This window comes from Symphalangus syndactylus, chromosome 11 (genome assembly GCF_028878055.3).
Source record: "Symphalangus syndactylus isolate Jambi chromosome 11, NHGRI_mSymSyn1-v2.1_pri, whole genome shotgun sequence".
Taxonomy (NCBI): Eukaryota; Metazoa; Chordata; class Mammalia; order Primates; family Hylobatidae; genus Symphalangus; species Symphalangus syndactylus.
In genome coordinates this window covers 130,598,560-130,624,925 of record NC_072433.2, presented here as the reverse complement: position 1 = coordinate 130,624,925, position 26,366 = coordinate 130,598,560, and the positions used below count along the sequence as shown (strand labels likewise).

The 26,366-nt window shown below is 55.9% G+C and overlaps 1 protein-coding gene across 3 annotated transcripts in view; it reads right to left on the bottom strand.

Annotated features, from left to right (window-relative positions):
• Positions 1-19,678, bottom strand: part of GSE1 (Gse1 coiled-coil protein) — a 500,278-nt gene extending 480,600 nt beyond the window's left edge. For 2 of the 3 annotated variants that reach the window (XM_055299774.2, XM_055299777.2), the window contains exon 1: positions 18,071-19,677. In XM_055299774.2, the coding sequence (XP_055155749.1) occupies positions 18,071-19,483 (1,413 nt within the window). In that variant the 5' untranslated portion in view covers positions 19,484-19,677. Of the gene's footprint in view, positions 1-18,070 lie in introns of all 3 variants that reach the window. The other variant, XM_055299775.2, reaches the window with a different exon arrangement.
• Between the last annotated feature and the right edge of the window lie 6,688 nt (positions 19,679-26,366).

Genomic DNA, 26,366 nt, shown 5'->3' with positions numbered 1-26,366 from the left:
TAGAACTTTTATTTACTGTGGTTTTTAAAGACATATACTTAATGCCATTTTTATTGTTTTTCCCTAACCTCCCATTTTCACTGAGACTTTGATCTTGCCAGCTGTGATTTTGCCAAGTACAGTGCTTTTCAGGAATGCCACTCCCACAGCTGGCAAGGAATCACTGTGTACAATAAACAAAATAAAAACAATAGAGGGTCAATGGGTAAAAATTCAAATTTTAGTTATTTTTTCTATCTAATTGGAGAAACAGGGTTTACACATGTGAGTCAATCAGAAGACAACATGAAGTCAAACAGAATAAAGTGCTAGGTTATTATCAAATGTCAAAAACGCTACATACAGACAAGTATCTAGGTCAGCCAGGAGAGGGAAGAGAAACTTCAGCTGGCAGGAGCCAGCAAAGAAGTCTCCCCGGAGCAGGAAAATAGGCAGAAATGTGAAAGAAAGAGCATGTGTCAAGACTGAATGGTGGGAACAAGCTTGGCTCTTCAAGGAATGGTGAGGAATAGGCTTCCGGCAGCACTGGAGTGTGTGCAGGGGAATGTGTCTATAACAACGGCTGTCTACATTCTGGGAGTCACATGTCCCGCACAGTGAGTCTGATAAAAGCCACTGATCCTCTCTCCAGAAAATGCACATATGCACCAGATTTTACATTAAATTTTGAGGGTTAAGAAAGGTGAATGTGAGAACAGAGGTAGTGTTGAGAATGATGGATCTTTGTAAACTCCCCTTTTTTTTTTTTTTTTTTTAACATAGATATAAGGTCCCGCTCTATCACCCAGGCTGGAGTGCAGTGGTGTGATCATAGCTCACTGCAGCCTTGAACTCCCGGGCTCAAGTAATCCTCCTGCCTCAGCCTCCCCAGTATCTGGAACTATAGGGCATGCCACCACGTCTGGCTAATTTTCAATTTTTTTTGTAGAGATGGCGTCTTGCTATGTTGCCCAGGCTAGTCTTGAACTCCTGGCCTCAAGCTATCCTCCTGCCTTGGCCTCCCAAAGTGCTAGGATTACATGTGTGAGCCACCATGCCCGGCCTCCCCTAGCTCTTTCCCATAACCTGACCTAAAAGGTAGCCCTCCTGATTCACCTGGACTAAAAGGGTCTCAGTCCCTGTGTTTTTGAGGTCTAGGTGCCAGCTCTCCAGAACAGTGGGAACGGAGGAACAGAAGGGAAATAATAAATGGCAAAAGTAATAAGAGCCAATATTAATTGAGCACATACTATGTACTACAGTCTGTGACACACACTCTACTATAATTCCCATACACAGATGAGGCAACAGGGCCCACAGACAGACAGAGGGTCAGGCAGCAGGTGCCCGCTGACTGCTGCCCAGTGCCCAGCAGCCCCGTGAAGGACCACGTGCCTGAATGCCCCACTGTCTCTCAGATGAGCACTGGGAGCCCACAGGGTGTTGAGGGAGCCTGGATCCCAGGTACCCTCCAGCCACTCGCAAGTTTCCATCCCACACCTGCCTCCCCTTGGATGACAGTGGCCACGGCCTGACAGCCACTGTGAACGGGGCCCAGCACCCTGCAGGTGGTACCAAGGCCCATGGGAGACATACCAGGAGCCTGGGAGCAGGGGTCCTGCTACAAGGCCAGGGTGGTCCAGGTGGGGGAAGGGAAGGGTTATCCTGATGGTGAGGGGGCACAAGCCCCTTCATTCCCAGGGCCTTTGAGTGGGGCCTCACCTACCTCCCGCTGCCTTTCCTCTGCCCCTAATAACCACAGCGATCATTTCCCGAGTCTGGACCATAGGAAGGGCCCTTGGCTGTGGCTTCATGTGATCCATGTCCCACAGTCCTGTGAGGTCGGTCCCAAGCCTGTCCCTGTGTGTGGGTGAGGAGCCCAAGGACCAGAGAACAGACTGACCTGCTGAGGCCACCCAGGTAGGAGCAGGGGGGGGCGAGGCCTGATGTCCGCACACCCTTAGCCAAACCATGCCATCTCCCGGTCAAGAGTAGACCAGCACGCCTTTCCCTGAAGCCTGGGTTTCTCTGTCGAAGGAAAGGGATGGTACCAGCGCTGGTCTCAGCTTCTTTTGTAAGGATGGCTGGAGAGGCAGGTGACACTCAGCAGGAATGGGCTTCATCATGGGAAAAATTTGGGAAGCAAGTTTTTGAACTCCTTCTTTCTCTTCCCCCAGAGCAGGGCTCTCAGCCCAGGAAGCAGGAGCCCCGATGCTCCCTAGGGTCTTGGCCCAGGCTGAAGCTGCCTCCAGCACTGCCCAGCCTCGCTCCATCCCTTCCACCAGCCAAGGCCCCCGAGCTGCGGGGCTGCCAGCTCTGCTGCTGCTGACACTGCATTCCACTGGCCTGATTAAGGCCCTGGAGCTGCTGCAACCAGAGTCACAAGGGATCCCATCATGCCTCCTAGGCCCCGAGCTCCAGGCACCTGGACACCACAGAGCCTGCCGGGCAGCTGAGTCGCTCCCACTGGCCGGGTCCAGATCTGGAGGCAACAGAAACAAGAGGCACCTCAAGGAGGACCACTCCCCAGAGACAGCAAGTGTGGCTGCGTCACTGCACCAACCCCAGTGCTGGCCCAGCACACGCTCAGCAGGGCTGGCCTCGTCAGGACCCCACAAAATCACCCTGAGGGGCTGGTGGGAAAGAGGAAGTCAACTTCCCTCGTACACCCGTCAGAGGGCCCTGTTTACAGGGTCAGTGAGATAATGTCTTGTAATCGATACATGGCAACCATCGCTGCTATTTCCTTATCACCATCACCATCATCATCATCCTTACTGTATTTCACTGACTTGAAGACCCAGCCTGTTTGGATTTTTTTGTTTTTTAGTGTTTTGATATAGGGTCTTACTCTGTCAAACAGGCTGGAGAGCAGTGGCATGATCATAGCTCACCGCAGCCTCAAACTTCTGAGCTCAGGCCATTCTCCCACGTCAGCCTCCTGACTAGCTGGGACCACAGACATGTGCCACCACACATGGCTACATTTTTTTTTTTTCTTGAGACAGAGTCTCACTCTGTCGCCCATGCTGGAGTGCACTGATATGATCTCGGCTCACTGCAACCTCCGCCTCCCAGGTTCAAGCAATTCTCCTGCCTCAGCCTCTCTAGTAGCTGGGACTACAGGCACATGCCACCACACCCGGCTAATTTTTATATTTTTAGTAGAGACGGGGTTTCACTATGTTGGCCAGGATGGTCTCGATCTCCTGACCTCATGATCCTCCTGCCTCGGCCTCCTAAAGTGCTGGGATTACAGGTGTGAGCCACCACGCCCGGACATTTTTTTAATTATTTGTACATATGGGGTCTCACTATGTTGTTCAGGCTGGTCTCGAGCTCCTGGGCTCAAGCAGTTCTCCTGCCTTGCCTCTCAAACTGCCGGGATTACAGACGTGAGCCACTGTACCCAGCCTGTTTTACATGTTAATGTATCTGAAATGTGAAATCGGGACAAAATCTTACAATGGGTGGAAGGTCAGTCTCCCAAGGCAGCATCTTCTCAGGCCTAGGGGGACATAGAACAGTATCACTGGTGACTATGGTCAGATGTCGCCGCCTGGCCCATCGTGGTCTCTCACGCTGGCTTCCCTCTACTCTCATCTAGCACACAGTAGGGCCCCTGAAACTGCTGACTGAACCCACCCATCACCCTGCTCAGGCCTCCCCATCCACAGCCCACGGCAGAGACGCCCCTCACTGTGTCAATTTCCCCCATAAACATCTCCTAGACAACGGCCCTCCCAGACCCCACAGGGCCCTCCACAGTTTCCCAGAATGCCCCAGGGAGGGTTCAGACCATGGGCAGGAGGCCTGCTGCCAGCACGGAGCCCCTGAGGCGTTTCAGGCCATAGCCTGGCGAGGGCAAAGCACCAGGAAGTGGATTTGGCTGGGGCTCCCAAAAGCCCACACAGACCAGGGGAGCCAGACACGGGGGACGCTTCTCCTGTCATCCAGAGAAATTCTTACGACATGTGAGTCCTGGGAAGATCTGGCCAATATGCTCAGAACCATCTCACCAAACAGGGAGATGGCGCCAGGAGCCCCAGAGCTAGAGCTTAGTGAGAAGTTTCCAGCGGGTATTCCAAGCGTGCTCAGCCCAGCTCCCCGCAGGCTGCAGGCCAGACGCTGCGCTCTGCATGGAGGTGACTTCTGGGGCTACTGGGAGGTCCTCTGCCAAGGGCAGGCGGGGACATAGCTCTGGCCACCTGGCAATCATGACACCAGAAAGTCACTGGGAAGGAGCATCTCTCAGACCCATGGCACCAAAGTGACTGTTGGGGTAGAGAAAACCTGTGTGCAGCTGGGCTGAGAAGGGAGCACTCTGCCCCTGGAGCTGACACCTGTGTGGCCTTGGGCAAGTCACTTTCCCTCTCTGAAGCTCAGAGACCTCAGCATCCAGATGTGAATAATTCAGATAAAAGAGGTGCAAGACAAAGATGCTGCCAGAGATGGAGGAGCTGCATCATAGTGGAAACAGCGCCAATTCATCCGAAAGACAAAACAACCACAAATGTGCCAAATCCACGATGAAAGACTGGACAAAACTAAAGGGACAAAAAGACAAATCCAAACTGTAGTAGATCTCAACACTCTTTTCTCAGCAACTGCCAAAAAAAAAAAAAAAAGGTAACGACCTAGACAATTTGAACACCGCTACCAAGCACCAATCTCCTCGAGTTAATTAATAAGTGGAGAACCAACTACTGCTGTTTCCATATCCTTTTCAAGAGCTTGTGGTCCCTTCTTCAAGAGTACACTTAAATATAAAAGGATTAAAGCCATACAGAGTACCTTCTCTGTTCACAGAATCAAGTTAGAAATCAATAACCATAAGATATTAAGATAGTCCAATGTTTGGAAATTAAGCAACATACTTCTAAATAATCCATAGGTCAAAGAAAAAAAACACAAGGGAAATTGAAAAATATTTCAAAAGAGATGAGAATGAGAAATGACTTATCACAAACTGTGGGATGCAGCTAAAGCAGTGCTTAGAGGAACATGCATAGCTTTAATTGCCTGTATTAAAGTAGGGATAATAATCCCTCCCAAGCAGAGTTTTAGAGAAAAGTAAAGGAGCTCTCATAGGGTAAAGAGGGACGCATATGGGGAATGCTTAGCAAATATGCCAGTGCCTGGCCCCCTTCTTAAGTATAATTTAGCAGGCATCACTGAGGTTAGAAATGTCTCTCTCCACATCCTGAGGGAAAACATGACTTTGCAGGTTCCCCTCTTTTCCCCTAGGGAATACAATATCAAGAATTTGCCAGGCATGCAGGGGAAGGGGGAGTAGAGACATCAGAAGATGCCACCAGCAGAGTCACTGGGAGCCACAGGCGTTGGTTCCGAGACAAGGTAATAAACCAGAAGCAGAAACAACAAAAAGGAAGACAGGCCTGAGTCACAGATGGAGTCCAGAAGCCCTTCCCAAGACTCTTCCTGTTCCCCAGAACTCCCCGGGCAGAATTCTCAGAGCTGCAGAGGATCCTCAGAAGCCTGTCATTCCTTCCTGACACATCACAGGTGACGCCTGGCTTCTGAGGGAGTGAGTTCTCCATCCCTGGAAGGATTCAAGGGGAGACTGAAGACTCACTGGGGAATGATGAGTAGGGCCACAGAAACAAATATGAACAACTACCGAGTCTTTACTGGGAGCTTGGTCTGTGCAGAACACGCCAACAGCTTTGTCTCACCCTCATGACACCTCTGTGAAGAAAGTTCTAGAAAGGAGGCAAAGGGAGGTATCTGAGAGCCAGACTTTGGGTCAGACACACAGGGATCCCATGCCAGCTCTGCTGCTCCCCAGCCCTGACCTTAGCACGTGTCTCCACCTCTCTGAGCCTCAGCCTGTACATCTGTAAAATGGGGATAATCATCTCATCCACGCAGGTGAGCCATTATTCCTGTCCCAGCTTTACAGCCAAGCCTAAGACAGGCCAGGCGACTTACCCAGTGTCACACAGTGGAGAAGGACAAGTGCAAACACGTATCTGAGTCCAAATGGCCCCAGGGCATGGAGGAGGACCAGATCACCAAATCAGAAGGGACCCTCTGGGGTAACAGATGAGAACCCAGAGGACCACAGAGGTGAGGGCAGAGCAGGGAGGAATCTAGGTGCCCTGGCTCTGGAACACCAGCCTCTCCAATCCCACCCTGCACCTTTCCTCCCCAGCCACTGTGCCCACCTCCTTCCTGGTGCAGCCCAGCTGGACTCCAGAGTCTGTGCCAAGTTGTGTCTTAAGACACCCCTATGGCCAAGAGGAACCAGTGGCACAGGTGAGAGCTAGGCTGGCACACGGGCCCTGCCAGATTCACCTCCAGGCAAGAATGTGAGCGTGTGTGCCTGAGTGTGCATGAATGAGAGAGGGTGTGTGGGAGTGTGTGCATACACATGTGTGTGAGGGCATGCAGGTGTGTGTGCATGGAAACGACTGTGCCGGTGTATGAGAGAGAATGTGGGGGTGAGGGTGTGAGGGTACAGGTGTGCATGGAAGAGCACGCATGTGAGCATGTGGGCACACGTGTGAGAGAGTGTGAGTGTGCACGTGAGTGATGCACGTATGAATGCACGTGACTGCATGTGCAACAGTGAGTGTGCATACAAATGTGCGGGTGGGTTTCCATTTGAACGTGTATGCATACAAGTGTGTGAGCGTGGTGCATGAGAAGGAGGTGCAAGGTGCGTGTGTGTGAGAGGGAGGCGGGTGTGCCGGGGTGTGCGGGTAAGAGGGGTGGTGGGGGCAAAACTACCCCACCCTGTGGATGCTGGGGGAGGAGGGGCTTCACTCCCATCTCGTGCAGCCCTCAACAATCCACTGTCCCTCCCACGCAGGCAGCCCCCAGCATGCCTGTTGGCTTGGCCTGACTTCCCGAAGACCTGCACTGCACCAGGTCTTAAGCCCTAAAGAAAGGCCCAGTTCACCCTGTCACCTGCCGAGGGACAGGTGAGCAGCCAGCATGCTCCAGGTTTCTCCCGTTAATGGGAAGTGCTCTTGGAGGAGGCATCCAACAGTCACACCCCTGGGCACTCAGAAAACCAGACCCTGCATTGACCCCAAACATTTACGAATCAGGAAGAAAATGCAGTTTCCGGAAGCGAAACAGGTTGAGGCATGAGAAAAGCAGCGATCCCCCCTGCAGGGACCAGGCCACCAGGGGAGTGACACCTTCTCTGGGTGCTGCCTTTCACCATGGGGCTCACACATAAGGCCACCTGAGGGCCAGGCCCCACCCTCCTCCCATCCTCTGGAGCCTGCCCGGTTTCTCGGACAACACGGCTGAACCCAGAGGCCATTCTGCAAGCCCTGGGGTCCACCAAGTACATTCTGGCCTTCTGTACAAGGCTGATGGTGGGTATTATTCCCAGGATGGCACCTCCTCCTCCCACAGGAGCCCAGATTACCCGGACTCCTGGCAGCAGGGGGCGGGGAGGGTGGGGGAGGGCTTCCCAGGAGCCCTCACTGTGCACTGTGAGTCCCCCGTACTTGCTGTAAACATCCCTGCTGTGGATGCCGCGCAGCCTGGAAGCAGAGCACAAAGCCACATTCGGGACGTTCCAGGGCCGCCTTGTCCAGAGGCTCCTGGGAAGTTAGTACAATTGCACAAGAGAAAGAACAGTGTACAGACGTGAGACAGTCCCTCTCAAAGGGCAAGGGCACGCCTGGAGGTCAGGACAGCTCAAAGGGACTGCAGATTCACAGAGCTGGCACTGCAGCTGTGGCAAGGTCCCGCCATGCTCTTGGGACATCCAGGCCTTAACCTACCCTGAGCTGCCATCCAGGTGCCTCCTGGCCTCCCTTTGCTGCTGGGTCTGGACTTCAGGACCCCTCCCAGCCCCATGGCCAGTCCCATCGCGTCTGGAAGTGTGGAGGCCCCACGCCACTTTCCAGCTGCTGCCCCTATCACTGTCACTCCCCCACATAAGCCTCCTAGCCGGCAAACCTTCCCACCCGAAGCGGGAGACTAGGTTGATGGGTCTGGAAAGGTGAATAAAACGCCGCAGCAGTAGTCAGCCCTCTGACGCTCTCCCTCCAGAACTGAGAGCCTTTCTGAAAGCTGATGCGAGAGACCATGGTGGCATCCTCCTGTGCTAAATCAGGGGCAGGGCCGTGTGGAAGCCAGGCCCCCACCAGGGCTGCATCGCCTCCCAGAAGCACCCCTTAACTCCAGGGCGGGGGAAAGGCTGAGGCAGTGGTGTTGGACTGGCCACTGTCCCTCACCTCCCAGCCCTGACAATGACGACTGGCACCTCCACCCCGAACTCTCTTAAGTTTCTGAGGCTTGGCCTCCTTATCTGAAAAGCGGGAATGATACCATCCGCCCATGGGGCCATTCACGCCCCCTCTCTGGTCCAAGGAGAAATAGGAAGACTTTAGGGAGGTGGAGAACTGGCACCCTGCCCAAGGTCACCAAGTTAGCCAGTGTCAGTGTGGAGCCCAGATGAGACCCACAAGGATCCTGGGGCCAGCGGACCCTGTTGGCAGCTGCGGAACCTGGGGCTGACACCAGACACATGGCCCAGCGTTTACCTGCTCTAAGCTTTCCAAGTTCAACATCGTGAAACATACGTTCTTTCTATATGTAAAATACGACACAATCTGAAGATGTCTTTAAAACGTTGAAATGGTTCCTACAGTATAATAAATTGGCAGGCAGCATCCTGGAATACATTTAAAGAATAAAATCAGGCCTTTTTAAGGTGACATCACTGGTACGTAAATTCCAGAAGAGGAAGCTTTTCTACATTTGCCACTTAGTTAAACCCTAAGAACTCATCGGATACCCCTTCTCCAGGGAGGCTTCCTGACCCCATCTACCTTCGTCTCCCTCCCAGCCTGCCTTTCCATTCAGGAGGGTTGTGATGAGCAGGACAGAGTGCAGACGCTGGAGCCAGGCAGCCTGGGTGCAGATCCCAGCTCTGGCACTTCCCAGCTGTGTGACTTTGGGCAAGTGACTTAACCTCTCTGTGCCTCAATTGCCTTGTCTACAAAAACAGGTAAGCCCACTCATAAGACAGTGAGACAGTCACGTGGGGCAACGCAGGCAAAACTCTTAGGACACTGGCTGGCACCAGGCACATGCTGTCAATGCTGTCTGCTGCTGCCACTGGCACTGGCGTCCCCTTGCAGCTCTCATCAGAGCCCGAGGGCTTGGGAGTGGAGGGACAGAACCTAAATACCCTGTCTGTGCCAACAAATGACACTAATGACGGGCAGGATAGCGTGGCCTCAGTGGGCGACCTTTGAGGGGCCGCCTTTGGGCCCTGGGCTGCCTCCTCTCCCCAGCCCACTCTCGCCAAGTAGAAAGAGCTGCAGCAAGAAGCACCTGCCCCAGGCCCTGGCTTGGCAGGGCTGAATACCAACCCTGGCCTTTGTGCCACTCCAATGAGGTTCTGCACCTCTCACAGGAAGCCCAATCCAGCAACCGATTTAATCAAGGGCTCCACGCCAGACAGGCCAGGCAGGAGAGTTTAAAACACAGCAGTCAAGGCAACCAGACCCCAGGCAGGGAACCTGAGAGCCACAGGCTCACAGAGCCAGGCCAGACCCCATCCTCCCAGGTCTTCCCTGCCCCACAGCCCCCTGCCAACACATGCAGAAAGACGAGATGGTTAGCGACTGTCATCTGTGCAGGAGCCGAGGGCTCAGCTAATAGTCTACCATCTACCATCTGCCCCCATTCTCCAGAGGGGAAAACTGAGACCCAGCCAGGGTAGAACATCTTGCCCAAGGCTGCTGGGAGTGCTGGGGCCATAACCCAGGGCTTCTGATGCCCAGGGTTGTGGCTGGAGCAAGCCAAAAGCCCCCAGAGCCAATGCAACCCCCTTCTCAATTCTTAGTACAGCTCCCCTCATCCCAGGCAGAACAAAAACGATCACTATCAGGCCGGGCGCAGTGGCTCACGCTTGTAATCCCAGCACTTTGGGAGGCCGAGGCGGGCGGATCACGAGGTCAGGAGATCGAGACCTAGGTGAAACCCCGTCTCTACTAAAAATACAAAAAATTAGCCGGGCGTGGTGGCGGGCGCCTGTAGTCCCAGCTACTCGGAGAGGCTGAGGCAGGAGACTGGCGTGAACCCGGGAGGCGGTGCTTGCAGTGAGCCGAGATCGCGCCACTGCACTCCAGCCTGGGTGACAGAGCAAGACTCCATCTCAAAAAAACAAACAAACAAACAAACAAAAAAAGATCACTATCACAAATCCACCGCCTGGAGACCAGGATTAAGAGGATGGACTGCTGGCAGAGGTGATGAAACAGGGCTTCAAGGAGTCACGACTTTTCCAAACCTAAGCCCTATCACGTCATTTGCCTGCTGAAAACCCCCAACGGGAAAACAGTCCTCAAAGGATTAAACCTCCAGTGACCTTAGGACCCAGCAACGTTACTCCCAGGCGCATACTCAAGAGAAATGAAGACATCTGTCCACACAAAACACTTGCCCATGCGTGTTCACAGTGGCATGATTCAGAGGAGCTGAAAAGTAGAAACAAGCCGATGTCCACGCTCTGATGATGGGGACACAGAATGTGGTCCATCCATACAACTGCGTTCTTAGCCACAAAACGGGATGAAGCTCTGACCCATGCAACACCATGGATGAACCCTGAAAACATGAGGCTGCGTGAAAGAAGCCAGTCACAAAAAGGCACGTATGAGATGATTCCACTCACAAGAGACGTCCAGAATGCGCAGATCCACAAAGGCAGAGGGCAGACGAGTGGGTGCCAGGGTGAGTGGAGGAGGGGGTGGGGATGACTCCTGATGGGCACAGGGTCTCCTTTGGGGGTGATGGGAATGTTCTGGAACTGGACAGTCATGCTGGTGCACAACTTTGTGACTACACTAAAACCCACTGAATTGTATACTTTCAAAGGGCGACTTTTAGGGTGTGTGAATTATATCACAATTAAAACAACAACAAAAACCACAATGCTTTCTCCAGGGCAGCCCCACATCCCTATTCCCACCTGACGGGTCCCCACACACTGCTACGATGAACAGCGTACCCCTCGTCCCTCCCTGCCCAACCCCCGCACCTCCCTCCTCACCGTCCCACAGTCCCACCTCAAGCCCCCTCCAAGACACTCTTCACTGTGCAGGGGGCAGGCCCCTGCCACCCCTCTTTCTGGCCACTCTGCTGGCCACCATCACTGCGCCCAAGACCCTGCCTGGTTGCTCACTGCTGGGTCCTGGTGTCTAGAGCAGTGCCTGGGGCACAGTGGGCACTCAGTAAAGACAGGCTGAAACGTGGTAAAGCATTCTTTTCCCGTGGCCTTCCAGGATAAATCCCAGACTCCTCAGCTGTGCCCACAATGTCGTCCGTCAGCAGTTCTCACCCTTGCACTTGAATCTTCTAGAAGCTTTAAAATACCATGGCCCAGGACCACCCCTCAGAGATCCTGATTTAACAGGCCGGGGGGCAGGGCCCTGTCGTTGGTATTTTTAAATTCAGACTGATTGACATTGATTCGAGTGTGCATCCAGGGATTCCAAACACCACCAGGAATGCTGGTCCTGCCCACCCTTCGTGCCCGTGCCCTCTTCTGGCTCCATGCAGAATGACTGTTCTCCAGCACAATACTCCCCAACATCCAGGCCTTAACACCTGCTCCTCTGCCAGGAGCACATGGCCCCTACTCGGACTTGGCTGAATCCTTTTCAGTCTTCAGGACTCAGCTTAAATGTCACCTCCTCCAGGAAGCCTTCCCTGTGCACACCTGTTTCTCACCCTGCCATAGGCTATCAGCAGACCCTACCCTGACCTCAGCACAGAACTCAATGCACTGCACAGCCATGGCTGGACCTCTCCACTGGTCCCTCAACCTCTCATCGCCCACCAGCACCTTGAGGTCAGGGGATGCCTGATGTCATAGCAGGTGCCCAGAGCGCCAGATGCTCCCCGAGTGCCCGGCCCAGGGCAGACACGTTGTTCAGTTAGTGGGTAGAATATGGGTGTGCTTCTCCAAGGCAGCCATGGATGAGGGTAGAGGCTGGCACAGGGATGGGAGGCAGAACTGCAGTTCGTCCCTGGCCCAGCACTGCCAGGGTATAGCGTTGTCTGAAAGTGATGGTCTGTGAGATTCTTCCTGACCCTAACATGTTATCCTCCAAGGGACAGAACCCCATGGCGTTTTGGGGTCCTGGCATCATATACTAAATTTAAAACCAGGCCCCAAGATGAAGTCATGCTCCCGTTCCTAGCCTCATGGCAGAAACTGCCAATAAACCACAAGACGTTTTCCCAGAGAGTCCAGACATGGCCTCAGAACCCTTCTTAACACAGCACGAGATGGCGGAATGAGACACCACGTACACAATGCAAATCGCCTGTGACTTTTGCAGACCAGTCCTGTCGCTTTGACAGATGGGGAAACTGGATGAAGATCGCCCAGTGAGGAGGGGCTCCTTCCACAACTGACCCCAAGAGTGTCCTACTTGGGGCTAATGTGAAGTCAGGAGGCAAGTCCTGCAACGCTCTTCTCCGAGGACAGACATGGCATCTCTCTTCAGTGTCCCCACTAGAATGGGGACCTGAGGCAGAAGAGGGCCCTGAATTCTGGACGCCGGGTCTTCCCCAGCCAAGAAAATGTGCCCAGAAGCTATAGATCCTCCAAAGACACTCCCAGCAGAGTTAACCTCACAAGGATGAGATCCCGAGAGATCTAAGCAGAGGAGGAACCAAGAAGCTTTGCAGACCTTGGCTCCTCCAGCTTCACCCCTTCCCCCTCCCGCTTCCAGGGGAGGCCAAGTTTTGAAGACCTTTCGCCTTCACTTCCTCCTTCACCTGCTTTTCTCGGACTGCCTCCAGGTTTAGGAGGGGCACATCTGGAAAGCTCACTCCTCTGAGTTTGAGAAGGGCCTGGCCACTTTCCAGCTGCTGCCAAGGAGAGGGTGCCAGTGCCAGCCCCAGCCAGGCTGCCTCCTGTGGCACCTTCCAGAAGGTCCCCACTTCCCATCAGTCTTGACCAGGTGTTCCAAGAGCCTGGGCCTGGGGAGGAGGGGCAGCCAGGCCCCCTGAGGAGCAGGGAACCGCGTGGGCGCAGATAGCCAGGAAGCATGGGAAACAGATGTGCACGTGGCCTGATGGGCGGGTGACGACAGACGCGCTCTGCAGACCTCAGATGTCCCTGCAGAGAAGAAAGGTGGTTGCGGCAGCAACACCTGTTCTGGGCTCGGAGGCCACACTCCGGGGGCCTGGCCGGGGCATCCCCACAGTGAGAGGCTGGGGTATGGTTAGGTAAACAGCTGCATGGGCCATTAACCAGAATGCTCTCCGGACAGAGTCCTGGAAGAGGGAAGGGCGGCCCGCCCGCCAACTGGCTTGCAGGGAGAGCCAATCCATCATGCAGCAGACCCATCTTTGACGGGAGCTCTCCCAGCAACAGAAGGAAGGTGCCAGCTAAGACCTCAACAGATGGGCCACACTGGGGAAGCCAAGGCACGGGGCACCACTGCTCAGTGAGCAAAGAAACTCAGGGGTGCAGCCGAGGCAGCCAAGGGGGGCGTCTCAGGGCCTCTGCCCCACGCGAGCTAACTCCTGCCCCTGAGATGTTCTAGAGGCTGAGGCGAGGAGGGGTGGGCACACACAGGAAATTAAGAGCCACTGCCCCACCTCCAGGCCATGGCCACCTCCACAACTGGAGACCCACAGAGGACAGAAAGGCAGGATTTGGGGATGCCAAGGTGGGAGGATCACTTGAGCTTAGGAGACCAGCCAGGGCAACGGAGTCTCTAGAAAACACCAAAAACTTAGCCTGGCGTGCTGGCGCGCCTACGGTCCCAGCCACTCACAAGACGGGGGTGGGAGGTTTGCCTGAGCTCAGGAGGGGGAGGCTGCAGGCAGCGGATATTGTACCATTGCACTCCAGCCTGGGCAACAGAGTGAGACCCTGTCTCAAAACAAAACAAAACAAGCAAGCAAAAAGGCAAGACCAAGTAGAGGCTGGAGCACAGACTCAACAGCTGGACTCAGGCCCGACGCTGGTCCTGGGGTTACTAGCTGAGTGACCTTGGACAAGTTGCTTAACCTCTCTGGACTTATTTCCTAACCTACGAAAAGGGAACAGTGGCACCTCCTAAAACTGGGCTGCGGCGAGGCTTCGGTATGTGTGAAACCAGGTGAAGTGTGCACGCCTCCTGGAGGGTGGGAGGCACTCCATAAAGGTTATCACCTGCATTATCACGTCCCCAAATGCCACCCCCAGCATCCTGGCCAGCCTTGTTTCTAGCTCTGAAGGGAGGGACAGCCGTTCCCCACCCCAGCAGAAAGGCAGCAAGCAGAGGCTCCAACCTCATAAACCCAGTGTCGCACCAGCAGCACTTCACGGGGGTGGGGGGAAGGGGGCATCAATGCATGCGCACCCCCACTGCCAGCCAGGCGCTCTCACCCAGGCCGGCTCACTCGGTTCTGAGGCCCAGACAGCACAAAAGTCTACTCAGGATCACACAGCCGACTCCCAGCAGCATGAAGATTCGAGCCAGGTTTGTCTTAAGGCAACCCCGGGGTCTTTCCAGGGTTTCACAGAGCTTCCTTGGGAGGCTTGCAGGGAAGGGTCCGTCCTTGGGGCAGGGATGCCCGGCCCAGAGGAGCAGGCTTCAGCCCTCCCCAGGCCACCCCAAACACAGCCCTGGCGAAGCAGGAGGCATGAGTCAGGTGCCTGCAGAGCGTGGTGCTCTCTGGGGACCCAGGGCCCAGCTGGAGGGAAAAGTGCAAATCCTATCCAAAGCAGAAGGTGCAGGGGACACTCTCCTCCTCTTCTTTTTTCTTTTCTTCTCTTTATTTTTTTCATGTTTCCTCTTATAGTGTTTTAAAGCTGATTCACTAATGCATGAACACATCATAGGGAACAACTGAGGAGTCACAGGAAGCAGCACAGATCATGGTTCTGGGACATGCCACGTCCCCAGCTGAGTGGCTTCCCCGCAGCTAACTTCCAGTGCTCTCGTCATCCCACCTAAATTTTCAAACCACCCCCCAAGAGACACATGGGAAGATGCATGTGAGGATCAAGATCTTGGGGGCTGGCATTAGGAAACGGGCTTGGGGACAGCCCCTCCACCCTCTCCCCCTCCCCAGGGGGCTCACAGGCTTCTCCTCTGCCCGGAGCCCCAGCTCTCATTCCCAGCTCCTGCAAGCACCACCTTCGCTGCCCATGCCCACCCTGGCACTGGGTCCTAAGTTTAATCTGCTCTGCTACTTCTCGGCACTTAGCTCTGCTGTAAGTGGCTCCTTCCCTCCACTCCTCGTGTGTGTCCCCCTCCCCCATGACACTGGAGGCTCTGTGCTTGCCACCAGATCCCCAGCATCTGGAACCGTGCCTGGCTCAGAGTTGGCGCTCCATAAATATTTGTTGAATGAATGGGAAGGAGGGGGAGGGAGGACGGAAGGCCAGAAGGCTGCATTTCCGGCATTCTCCGGGCTGTCAATCGTGCTTCCCTGGGAGCTGAGAGCTGAGGCTTCTCCTTTCCCTCCGTCCAGGGGAGCCTGAGACCCGTCAGAGCTGTCCCCTCTGTGGGCAGACGTGCCCCAGGGGCCTCACCACCCACCTGGATTGCTGCCACCGCTGGGCCTAAGCAGATCTCTTTTCAGTCCGTTCCACTTTCTTTCAAGAAACTGTTATTGCTCCCCCGAGCCTTCAACTTCAAATCCAACCTCCTATTCCTGATTTCAAGGCCTGGAGTTCACTCCAACCTTATTTCCTCTCATCCCCAACAGGCACCTCCTGCCCACGGAGGCTGAACAGGTCACCCCTGCTTCTGGGCCTGTCTGCCTGCCTCATTCCAACAAATCCTACCTCTTTTCTGAGGCTTGACTCAAGCTCCACCTCCTCCAGGCAGTTGGTGGAAGAGGGCCTAGGGAGCAGAAGCAGGTTCAAAACCCGCCTCAGATACCCACTGGCTGTGTGTTGTCTGACTTCTCTGAATCTTGGTGGACTCACCTATAAAATGAGATAAGAAGGCCTCAAGAGCCACGGTAAGGAGCGAATGCACTAACTTGTTCTAGGGAACGGAGCACACATCCATACCGCATGAAACCTCGCCAAACCCATGCTGACCCCTTCTGGGCAGACACCAGCCTGCATTCCCATCCACACCAGACTACTCTCCACTCCCCCTTCCCAGCTGCCTGAGAAACGGCGGCTTCTTGTTTCCTGGAGTTCTTATCGGTCAAGGCCGATGGGCAGCATCCCATCAACTCCTGACACGTGAGCAAATCCACACGAGAAAATACATCAGAATGTGGATATTTTGCGCAAAACCCTGTTTGAGGATTTGCAGAGAGTTCTGACTGCCCCTTGAAACACCACTGCCAGGTGTAAAACTGGCACCCAGCCTGCAGGCGAGCATCTCGCACATAGAAGCAACCCACATCCAAGAAGAATTTGCTCCTATGCGCCAGGGTGGAGGATGTGAGGGTCCCACTATATGTCAAGCACCTAACCCTCTGGGGGAACTTACATTTCCCCAAATCCAATGAACTCTCACCATGTCCCTACAAAGCAGGTGGTACGTTTCCAATTCTCAACCAAGGAAACTGACATTCCACCAGAATAAGAAACTAACTCACAGCTACTTAGCAAGAGAAAGGGCAGAATTTCGAAATCTGCCTCAGATACCTACTGACTGAGTGTCGTCTGACTTCTCTGAGTCTTGGTGGACTCATCTATAAAATGAGATGAGAAGGCCTCGCAGCGCCATGGTAAGGAACAAATGAACTGGGGTCAGTCTCGCTCCAAAACTTTTTCTCTTCTGCCAGTTTCAACCCTTTTGGGAACTGCAGCTCTTCTGATTCCCATAGGCTGCACTGCTATATGACGAAGAGGAGAGCTTCAGCAACTGTGACGGGAGACGATGTGCTCGTCCAATTAAAATGAGAGACCATCCCACCAAAGCCACAAAGACAGCTTGAAAGTCCAAAGCTGTCATCGGTAGAAAAGGAAATCTGAGTAGAGCATGAAGACGGGGACCGCGTATCGGGGGAGAGGTGGGCAAATCATGGCAGAGCGCACTTCCCGGGTGCAGCCACAATAAGTGAACATGCCCCCCCAGACAGCCCACCTCCGTGCCCCACACGTGCAGATGGGAGGCAGGATCAGGAAGCTTTCAAAGGGTGGAATGACCCTTTCTCCACAGGATAGCGCCACCTTTCCCATCCACACGTCCCTCTGCCCACACATGGCCAGCAGCTGCCACTGCAGGCGTTTGATTAAAACAAGTCACACTGACTGTCTTTGGCAGAAATGAAGATCCATGCCCCGGTGGCCGGGTTGGTGACTGCCACTCACAGACGCCTACATCTACCTCCCCAGACCCACCGGGGGCAGTTCCTGCTTGGGCCCTTGCAAAGCCGGATCCCAAATTAACTGAGCCCTGTCTGGCTCCTCGCGGGCGGGCAGCGGGAAGGCAGGCGCCTTATAAACAGGGAGAGTGCCAGGCCTCCCGTCTGCCTCCTGCACAGCTGACTTGCAGAGAAGAAAGACTCTCTTCCCGCTGGGGGAAAAGTCTGTTTAGGCCACTGTCCCTGGAATTCCACACCCCCATGTCTGGAACCCTGTTTCCCTCAGCCGTAAAGCAAGCAGTCTCAAAGGAACAGTGTGAACTCAGGTGGAAAACTCTGGAAAAGCCAAGCCACACGGGAGCTAGAACAGAAGGGAACTTCCACCTCTGATGTGTTTCAAACCGGGTGAGCACAGAGACCTCTCTGTGACCCGCACGGCTGGACTAATTACCAATGTTATCAGGCGGATGACAGACATGCCCCAAACTTCCTCTGTTTGATAGATCCCACTGCAAACACACCCAAGTTCAGGCCCGTGCCTGCTGTTCTCAGCAGTGCCCTATTCTTCCCTAAGACCACTCCTGATCCCCACTCCTCTGACCGCTGTCCCATGTCTCCAAGGTCAGCCAGGCCAACGTACCCACCAAGCACTAGCCCAGTGACTCAGGGAGGGTACCTCCCCCGGAACGCCCCGCACAGAACCAGTGAAAACTCCTCCTTCAGAGTTTTTCTAAGGAACAGAAAACATCTCTCCCTTCCCTGCATAGATCTTGGAGGAAGCGTCTAAGATGAGATGAAAACTGCTGCTTACCTTCGTCGCTGCTGCCACTGGGGAGCTCCAGCTCATGGGTCCCTGGCGGGTGAGCCCTTGGCCCGCACACACCAGGGTCCCACACTCCACGCAAGCGCCGATGATCAGCTGCTGTCCGTCATCCACCAACAGGCTGTGGCTTGCTCGCAGGGTGTATAGGAACAGGGGCAGCCGGGCCACCCGCACGGACTTCAACCCCAGACACCGTTTCTTCTCCTGCTGACAAAAGAAGCACACGAACGTCTCCACCTGGTACTGCCGGGACCAGGCGCTGACAGCGTGGTGGGAGCTGCGGGCCTCATGCTGCAGCCACTGGGCCAGCAGGTCATGGTAGCAGAGCACACAGGTGGCCACCAGGCCGGTGGAGTCCACAGGCCTGGCACGAGGGGCAGGCGGGTACACGGTGAGGAAGGGGAAGAAGGGCTCCTTCTCGCCCAAGCGGCTGGCGGGGTTCACGTTGAGCTGGAACTCCTTCCCGGGGCCCAGCTCAGCCCCACAGATGTAGCAGATGGACACGGGGCCGCCCTGGGCCGACGCCGGCAGCTCGGAGAGGGCAGGGTCGGAGGCGGAGAAGGCCTGGTGGTACCTGCCCAGGAAGCCTTGCACGGAGGTGATGAGCTCCTCGTTCTGGCAGGCCCGGTACAGGGCCCAGACATCCTCCAGGACGCTGAAGCACTTGGGGCAGCTGCGGACTTCACAGCGCTTGTTGGGGCCCTGGGCGTTGGGTGGGCAGGGCAGGAGGCTGAGGAAGGGGAAATGCATGGCGCTCCTGGCGTTGCCGTTGAGGATCCTGGAGGGGACCGCCCGGGCATCCGGGGTACAGTCCTCCCCACAGAGGTAGCAGGCCTCTCGCAGGGACCCGGAGGGCAGGCCCTCTTCCCTCGGGAGCCTCCTACCCTTGGAGGCCATGCCAGGGGCGTGGCTGTCCAGGGGCACCACATAGAGTCGCTGCAGGACCGGCACGTTGGCCAGCTCGAAGCTCTGCCACTGCTGCGTGAGGGAGGAGAAACAGCTGGCGCACACCAGGGTACTGCCGCCCTCGCTGATGGGCTGTGCCCCTGGGGGCGGGCTGTGCAGCCACAGGAAGGGGAAGAACGGGGCCTGAGCCAGCTTCTCCTGCTTCTGCACGTGGACCTGGTGGTGCGAGGCCGGGGACAGCGGGGCCCCGCAGATGTAGCAGCAAAGGCCTTCTGGTGGTGCTGCCCGGCTGTCCAGGAAAGCCCGGGGGACACGGCCACTGTTGTCCTTCTCTTTGGGGTTGCAGACGCCTGGGAAAGGCTGTTCCTTGTGGTCCTCTTCCCCACTGGTGATGTTGATGTCACTGTCCTCGGAGGTGCAGAAGCCCCGGAGGCTCTCCCCCAGCGGCCTGCTCTCCAGGGTCTTAGTGGCTCTGCCCGAGGGAGGCCCTTTCATGCCATCTGCATGGGCCTCTTGGACAGGAGGGCCTTGCCAAGGATCCTGAATGCCCCTCAGGACGCTGGCCCGGGCCTCGGGAACCCAGTGCCTCCCGACCCCCTTCCGCCGGCGCCTAACCCCGGCCTTGGGCTCCCCATCCGCGTGGGCCTTCGCGGGGAGCCCCTCCTCCTCCGCGCGCCCCAGCGCCGAGGCCTCTGCGCCCTGTCCCGGAGCGGGTCCCGGAGCCGGCCTCCACTCCTGGCCGCGCCTCCCGCGAGGCCCTGGTCCTGGGGCCCCGTCCTGGTGGGGGCTGGCGGCGTCCCGCGCGGGCGGGTCGGGCTCGGAAAGGGGGTCAGTGTCCGACAGCTCCGACAGGTCGGAGTCTCGCGTCTCCTCCGCTGCCCCGGGCAGCCGGGAGCCGCCACCGTCGTCCTCGTCGTCGTCGCCGGTGGCGCTGCCCAGCGCGTAGGCGACGTTCCACTCGCGGGGGGCCCCGGCGCCGCCACGGCGGCCGCCTGCGCCCGCGTCGCACTGGTGGGGCCGCTTGAGCCAGTACATGCGCTTGTCCACCGGCGTGCGGGCGCGCTCGAAGGCGGCCCACTGCTCGCCCAGGAAGCAGCGGCACACGGCGCACACCAACACGCAGCCGTCGGCCGGGGACAGCTCGCGCGCGCCGGGCGCCGGCTCCTGCTGCTGCAGGAACGGGAAGAAGGGCTGCGCCGGGGCCCCCGCGCCCGCCGCCGGCTGCTTCACCTGCAGCTTCAGCTCCTTGCCGCGCCCGATGCCGCCGCCGCAGATGAAGCAGGAGAGCGGCGCGCCGCCCGCTGCCCGCTCGCCCACGGCTGCCATGAGCCGCTGCTTGCGGGAGACCGGGGCTGGCCGCCCGCTCATGGCCGCGCCGCGCCGCCCGCCCGCCCGGGCCCCCGCGCGCCCCGGGCCGCCCTCAGCTCCCGCCCGCGCCGCCGCCGCCGCGCCCAACTTGGAGCATGTGTGCGCGCCGCAAAGTTTGGCGGCGGGCGGCCGGCGCGGGCGCGGGCGCACGGCCCCACGCAGCGGCGCCCCCCCGGGCCTGCCGAGCCCCCCCCGGCGGCGGCGCGGGCCGAGGCGGCGCCGCGGCGAGCGCGCCCGGAACGCAGCGGCGGCGGCGGCTGCGGCGGGGCCCGGGCGGCTGGAGCGGCAGCCGCATGTGCGAGCTCCGGCGCCTGCCAAGGCGTGGGGTCATTTAATTGGGGAGGAGGGGGCGGGGCGGCGGCGGGCGGGAGGGGCGGGGAGGGGCGGAGGGCGGGCGCGCGGCGGGCGGGGGAATCCCTCCCCGCGCGCTTCCTTCCCCCGCCCTCCTCCTCCAAGCCTGCCTCCCTCCCGCCCGCCGCCGCCTCCCCCCGCGTCCCAAACTGCGCACAATAGCGGCCGGCTCCTCTATCTATTTTGTGTCCAGCCGGAGCCGCGCGAGATGATTCATTGCCCCAATTAGGGGCTCTCTGCAGCGCGCCCGGCTCTAGCCGTCTGAAGGGTCTCCTGGGGGACCCGCCGAAACCCATCAGCGGCTGGAGCTGGTCTTTAAGTAAAGGTCAATCAGGACGCGGGAGGAGCCAGGTAAGGACGCTGCGGGCGCCCCTGGAGGCAGAGGAACCCCCCACTCCAGGGCTGCAGTGAGGGCAGCCCCAGCCTAGATACAGGCACCCTGCCGGCGCCGTTCAGGGTTGTCCGACCCCCTCAAAAGGGGCGACCAAGCAAGAAAGCCATTTACAGTCCCGAACAGGCCTGAGTTGGGGGTACCATTCAGGCCCCCGCGTTCTAATTTTGGAGAGGGAAAAGAGGAGCCGTCCCGGTCTCCTAGAACCCGTTAGTGAATGCATCATCCTGCGGACAGTCTGGGGCCTGCTCTGCCCCTTCCCACCATCGGCAGGGGTCACTGGGTCACCAGCAGAGGTAGAAAGGGTCCTGTGTGTCCCAAGGCCAGTGACTCAACCTCTCTGGGTCCTGATTTCATTTTCTTCAACAGGAGCTGCAGCAGGGGATTAACTGTTTCCGTGTCTTTATTGTACGTGTGTAGAGATACATTGTATTTATTTAACAAGCAGAGGGACTTGCGGTGCGAGGCGCTTAGGGTTAACTGTGGTGATCGGCCCCATTTCACATACAGGAAAGAAGTAGCATTGAGTGTTAAGTTTTCATCCAAAGGGGCCAAGCAGAATTCAGACCCAGGACGTTGGGCTCCAGGCCCTACTCTTGACCACCAGGGCGAGTAGCCGTGCGAGGCAAACGTCTGGTCCACGTCGCCAGTCTGCTGATGGGGACGGTCCATGGCACGACAAGGCCAGGATCCCTGGGTCCTCCCGGATGATCTGGCTCAGGCCCTGGTCCAATCCAGGCATCTCCAGACGTCTCATTCCCCATCTGTGAAATGGCACCCCTTCCAGCTTCAAAATTCTACGATCCTCTGACTTCTGGGCAGTTTACAGCTTCCTCATTTGCAAGCAGCAGCCCAGAATCAGCCTGGGGACAAAGCTGCCCGGTGGTCCCCTCCACCCTCTGGGACACTGAAATGTAAATAAAACTGGGCTTCCTCTTGGCAAGGAAGAGGGCCATGCATTGTAAATAAACGCAAGAAGAAGGCCTCCGGAATTCCTGGGGGATATTCCAGGGCTCAACCCTTAGTCCAAGGGTTAACAGGAAATCATCATTGGTTGGGACTTTGGGCCTTCACCCTGGGCCAGAGGAATGCTGTGTCAGCAAAACTGTCCCGAAGGAATGTTGGGAGCGGGGCAGGGGGCTTCTTGGCTCCTGGCATTTTTAATACCTGGAGAGAGGAGGAGGGCTGATTAGGAAAAGTTTAAAGGGCAATGTCTGTTGAATTGCATTCTTGCACAGTTAAAGAGGGACTATTAGGTCCCACACAGACCGAGAGGTTGCTAGTAACACACTGCCCGGCTGGGGACATGCAGGTCAGCGGGTGAGTTAAACATGGGTTCCTCAGGGCTGTCCCTTCTGCTTCAAATGCGTTTTGGGCTCATCTGTATGGCCATGGCCGCAGTGTCATCCTCAGAGGCCTCCCTTTTCTCTCTAGAGCGGGTGCTGTTCCGCGCTTCTCCTCATCCCAGCTCCCCAGCGCAGGAGTTTGCCATTGAATTTATTGATTTTTCCATCCACGGCTCCTGTCTGCCGCGCCCTGGAATCCTGGGTGCTCCCTCTCAAGGGCAGGAGCCAGGTCTATCTTGCTTACTGGAGATCTGGGGCCTGGCTCAGTACCTTGGTTCCACACACCTGGGTCTCAATCCTGTTCTGTCCCTTGCCAGCTGTGTGAGCCTTAGGTGGACTTCTTAGCACACAACCCCTTGGTTTTCTGCTCTTTACAATGGGGGTTGTTAAATAAATAGGGATTTGGACGCAGGCGTGGGCTCTGGCATGCTGTAGGTGACCGTGTACGTGTGTTGCCCCTTCCTCTTTCCAGTGGTTGAAGAGGTTCTGCTGCCTCCTGTCCGCACTGCAGGGCGCACTGCAGGGCGGCAGGGAGGGCCACTGTGTTGAGGTCACACACAGAGTCTGAGGGAGAAGGATCACAGGGCCAACCAGACCAAAAGAGAGAGGTAGGGTTTTCTTGGCTGAGCCGGAATCCTCCAGGAGGTATTGCACCATACATATGCAGGTATGAGTGTACGCGTATGTGAATGTGCATGATTCTGCATTTGTTAGATTATATGTGTGTGTGTACATTTGCGTAGTTATATATGGATGTGTACCCTGTGTGTGAGCATGTGTGTGTGAGTTCACCTCTGTGTTTCTGTGTGTGTGCCTGTGTGTGCATGTCAAGCGGGCCAGGAGTGGGAGTGGGAGGCGTCAGCTGGATGTTTTTCTTCTCTTCAATGACCCAATGACTCAGGAAAGTCCCCTGGAACACGTCTTGGGGGCCAGGAAGCAGGGTGAACACAGATCAGAGGAGAAGGCCGGTGATGATGGCTGCTCCTCTGGGGGAATGACATGGGGGCAGGGCCGCTGCCACAGCTTGACACAGCAGACTGACATCACACAGCCATTTACTAGCTGTGTGGCTTTGGGCTTGCTCATTTACCTCTCTGAGCCTCAGTTTCCCTATCTGTAAAGCAGAGCCACCTTGACAGTGTGCAGGGAGGGTGAACTGAGCCAATGCTGGTAAAGTACATTGCACTGGGATGCAGAATAACGGTATAAACACACACAGCATATGTAGACATTAAACACACAGCACCCGTTCAGTGTGAAGCACACACCAGGACCTATGCTTTGCAGGTGCCAACTCGTCAAATCTTTCCCAGAAGCCCACAAGGTTGGTTGTGCTGTACCCGCAAGTTTAGGGGTGAGGAGACTAGGGCATAGGGGAGGGAAGTCACAGGCCCAGGGTCACACAACGTGGTGGAGTTGGAACTGGCACCCCGGCCGCATGCCTCTGAAACCCTCTGCTTTGCTGGCTAGTGAGATTCACTTTCTCTTCAATCCTGCGATGCCAGGACAGGAACAGCCTAGAATCTGGTCCCCCCTCTCCTCATGTGTTCCCAGTTTCACACCAAAGGAAACAGGCCCTCACACATGCCTGTCTGGATACAAAACAGGCCAAGTTTGTGCCAGGAGATGAGAAGAAATGTCAGAGTGCATTGGCATGAACTTCATGCACCAAAGTAGACGCGAAGTCCCCGTTTCTAACGGAAACGGGCAAAAGGCTCAAACAGGACTAGGCCATCCAAACATCCCTGCCAAGAGCTGCTGAGGCCACAGCCTGACCATCCCCAGCAGAGCCATCTCTTGGCTTCCCTCTAAGCCCTACACCCCACCCTGCAGCTGGAGAGAGGATGCCAGGCTCCCTCCAGACCACACACTGCACAGCCCGGCTCTTCATCTTTCAATTGTAGGACTTTAAAAGCATTGACAGATGCTCACAGACAGACCTTGCATTGGGAGCAGGTAAAAAATGCCCACCTGGATTCTGCAGGAGACAAGGAGGCCGTCAGTGTGGAACACCTGGGCACATCTCAGATTTGCAGCTACCTGTAGGTTCGTCTTAGCCCAGAAACCGCAGGAATCTGCCCTCATCCCACCCAGGAGAACTCATTTCCAGCCTCCAAATGCTTAACCACACGTTGTTTTGTATCTCTGTCTCTGTGCCTGCCTCTCCCACTGGGGCAGAGCCTGAGCTGGCTTGCCTTGCCCTGCCCCACAGTTTCACAAGGATGTGGACATGGTTGGGGACCAATCAGTGCTTGAACCAGGGACGCCGCTAGACTCTGGCCAAAACCTCACTCATTATGCCTTCCAAGTTCTGGAATCATCCAGCTGCCTGGCCAGCTTCTACTGCGCCATCTTTTATTCCTCTTGAGTGCCAGCAATCGAGATTAAACTCTGTCATGTGCCCCTGGCTTTTCCCAACCCTGCAACCCGACTTCCCTTCTCACTGGGCCTTTTGCCCTTTTCCTCCTTCCTCTAAACTGTGCCTGCGCCTTTGGCATCCCGCCCAGGACCCATTTACCTTCTTAGGCTGGTCCATCCTCCTCTTTTCAGAGACGACGTGTGCTGTGTTTGGCCTCCGGCTCACTGGGGACCAGAAAAACAAAATTTGTCATCTGACTGTCCTATTTCTTCTTTTTTCTTTCTTTATTTCTTTTTCTTTTCTTTTTTTTTCTTTTTGCCTAAGAATGGAGCAAGCCTTTCTCTGCTATCCTCAGAAAGAGCTTCAGACATGACAGGCCGCTGGCAAAAATATAACCTTCTTCCCAGAGAGAAAGAATGTAACTGTTAACAACGAAAAATCCCTGGGATTTGTGGAGGCCTTGGGCTTATGAACCAGTTCACCTCCATGCACTCGTGTGACACAGCAGTACATGGAGCCATCACATCCATTTTAAAGATACAGAAACTGGCCGGGCGCGGTGGCTCACGCCTGTAATCCCAGCACTTTGGGAGGCCGAGGTGGGCGGCTCACGAGGTCAGGAGATCGAGACCATCCTGGCTAACACGGTGAAACCCCGTCTCTACTAAAAAATACAAAAAATTAGCCGGGCGAGGTGGCGGGCGCCTGTAGTCCCAGCTACACGGGAGGCTGAGGCAGGAGAATGGCGTGAACCCCCGGGGGGCAGAGCCTGCAGTGAGCCGAGATCGCGCCACTGCACTCCAGCCTGGGTGAAAGAGCGAGACTCCTTCTCAAAAAAATAAATAAATAAATAAAATAAATACAGATAGAGAAACAGAGGCTCCAAGAAGCAGGGATTTCCCCAAGGGCACCATTCTTGGAATCAGGATGAGTTGCCAGCTTTGGGGCTGATGAAATTTTATTGCATTTTCTATGCATTTATTGGGCTAATTTGTTAAACATAAACATTAAACACATACAGCATGTTTTGTAGCCCTGTCTTAGCATCTTGTTGCCTTTTTATTTTTTATTTTATTTTTATTTATTTATTTATTTTTGAGACGGAGCCTCACTGTCACCCAGGCTGGAGTGCAGTGGTGCAATCCCAGCTCACCACAATCTCCGCCTCCCGGATTCAAGCAATTCTCCTGCCTCAGCCTACCAAGTAGCTGGGACTACAAGGACACGGCACCACACCCAGCTAATTTGTGTATTTTTAGTAGAGACAGAGTTTCACCATGTTGGCCAGGCTGGTCTCGAACTCCTGACCTCAAGTGATCCACCCGCCTTGGCCTCCCAAAGTGCTGGAATTATAGACATGAGCCACCATGCCCAGCCTCGTTGCCTTTTTAAATACAGGAGCTTCTGAGCATGGAAGTGGGTGGGCCATTTTCTATCTCGGGGGCCTGAGACAACCTAGGCAGAAACATTCTGTAAACTGCAAAGTGCCTTTTTAAACAATGACGGTTTGCATTACACAATTAAGGGTCAGAGCACGGGCTACCGATTCACAGAGCAGAATCG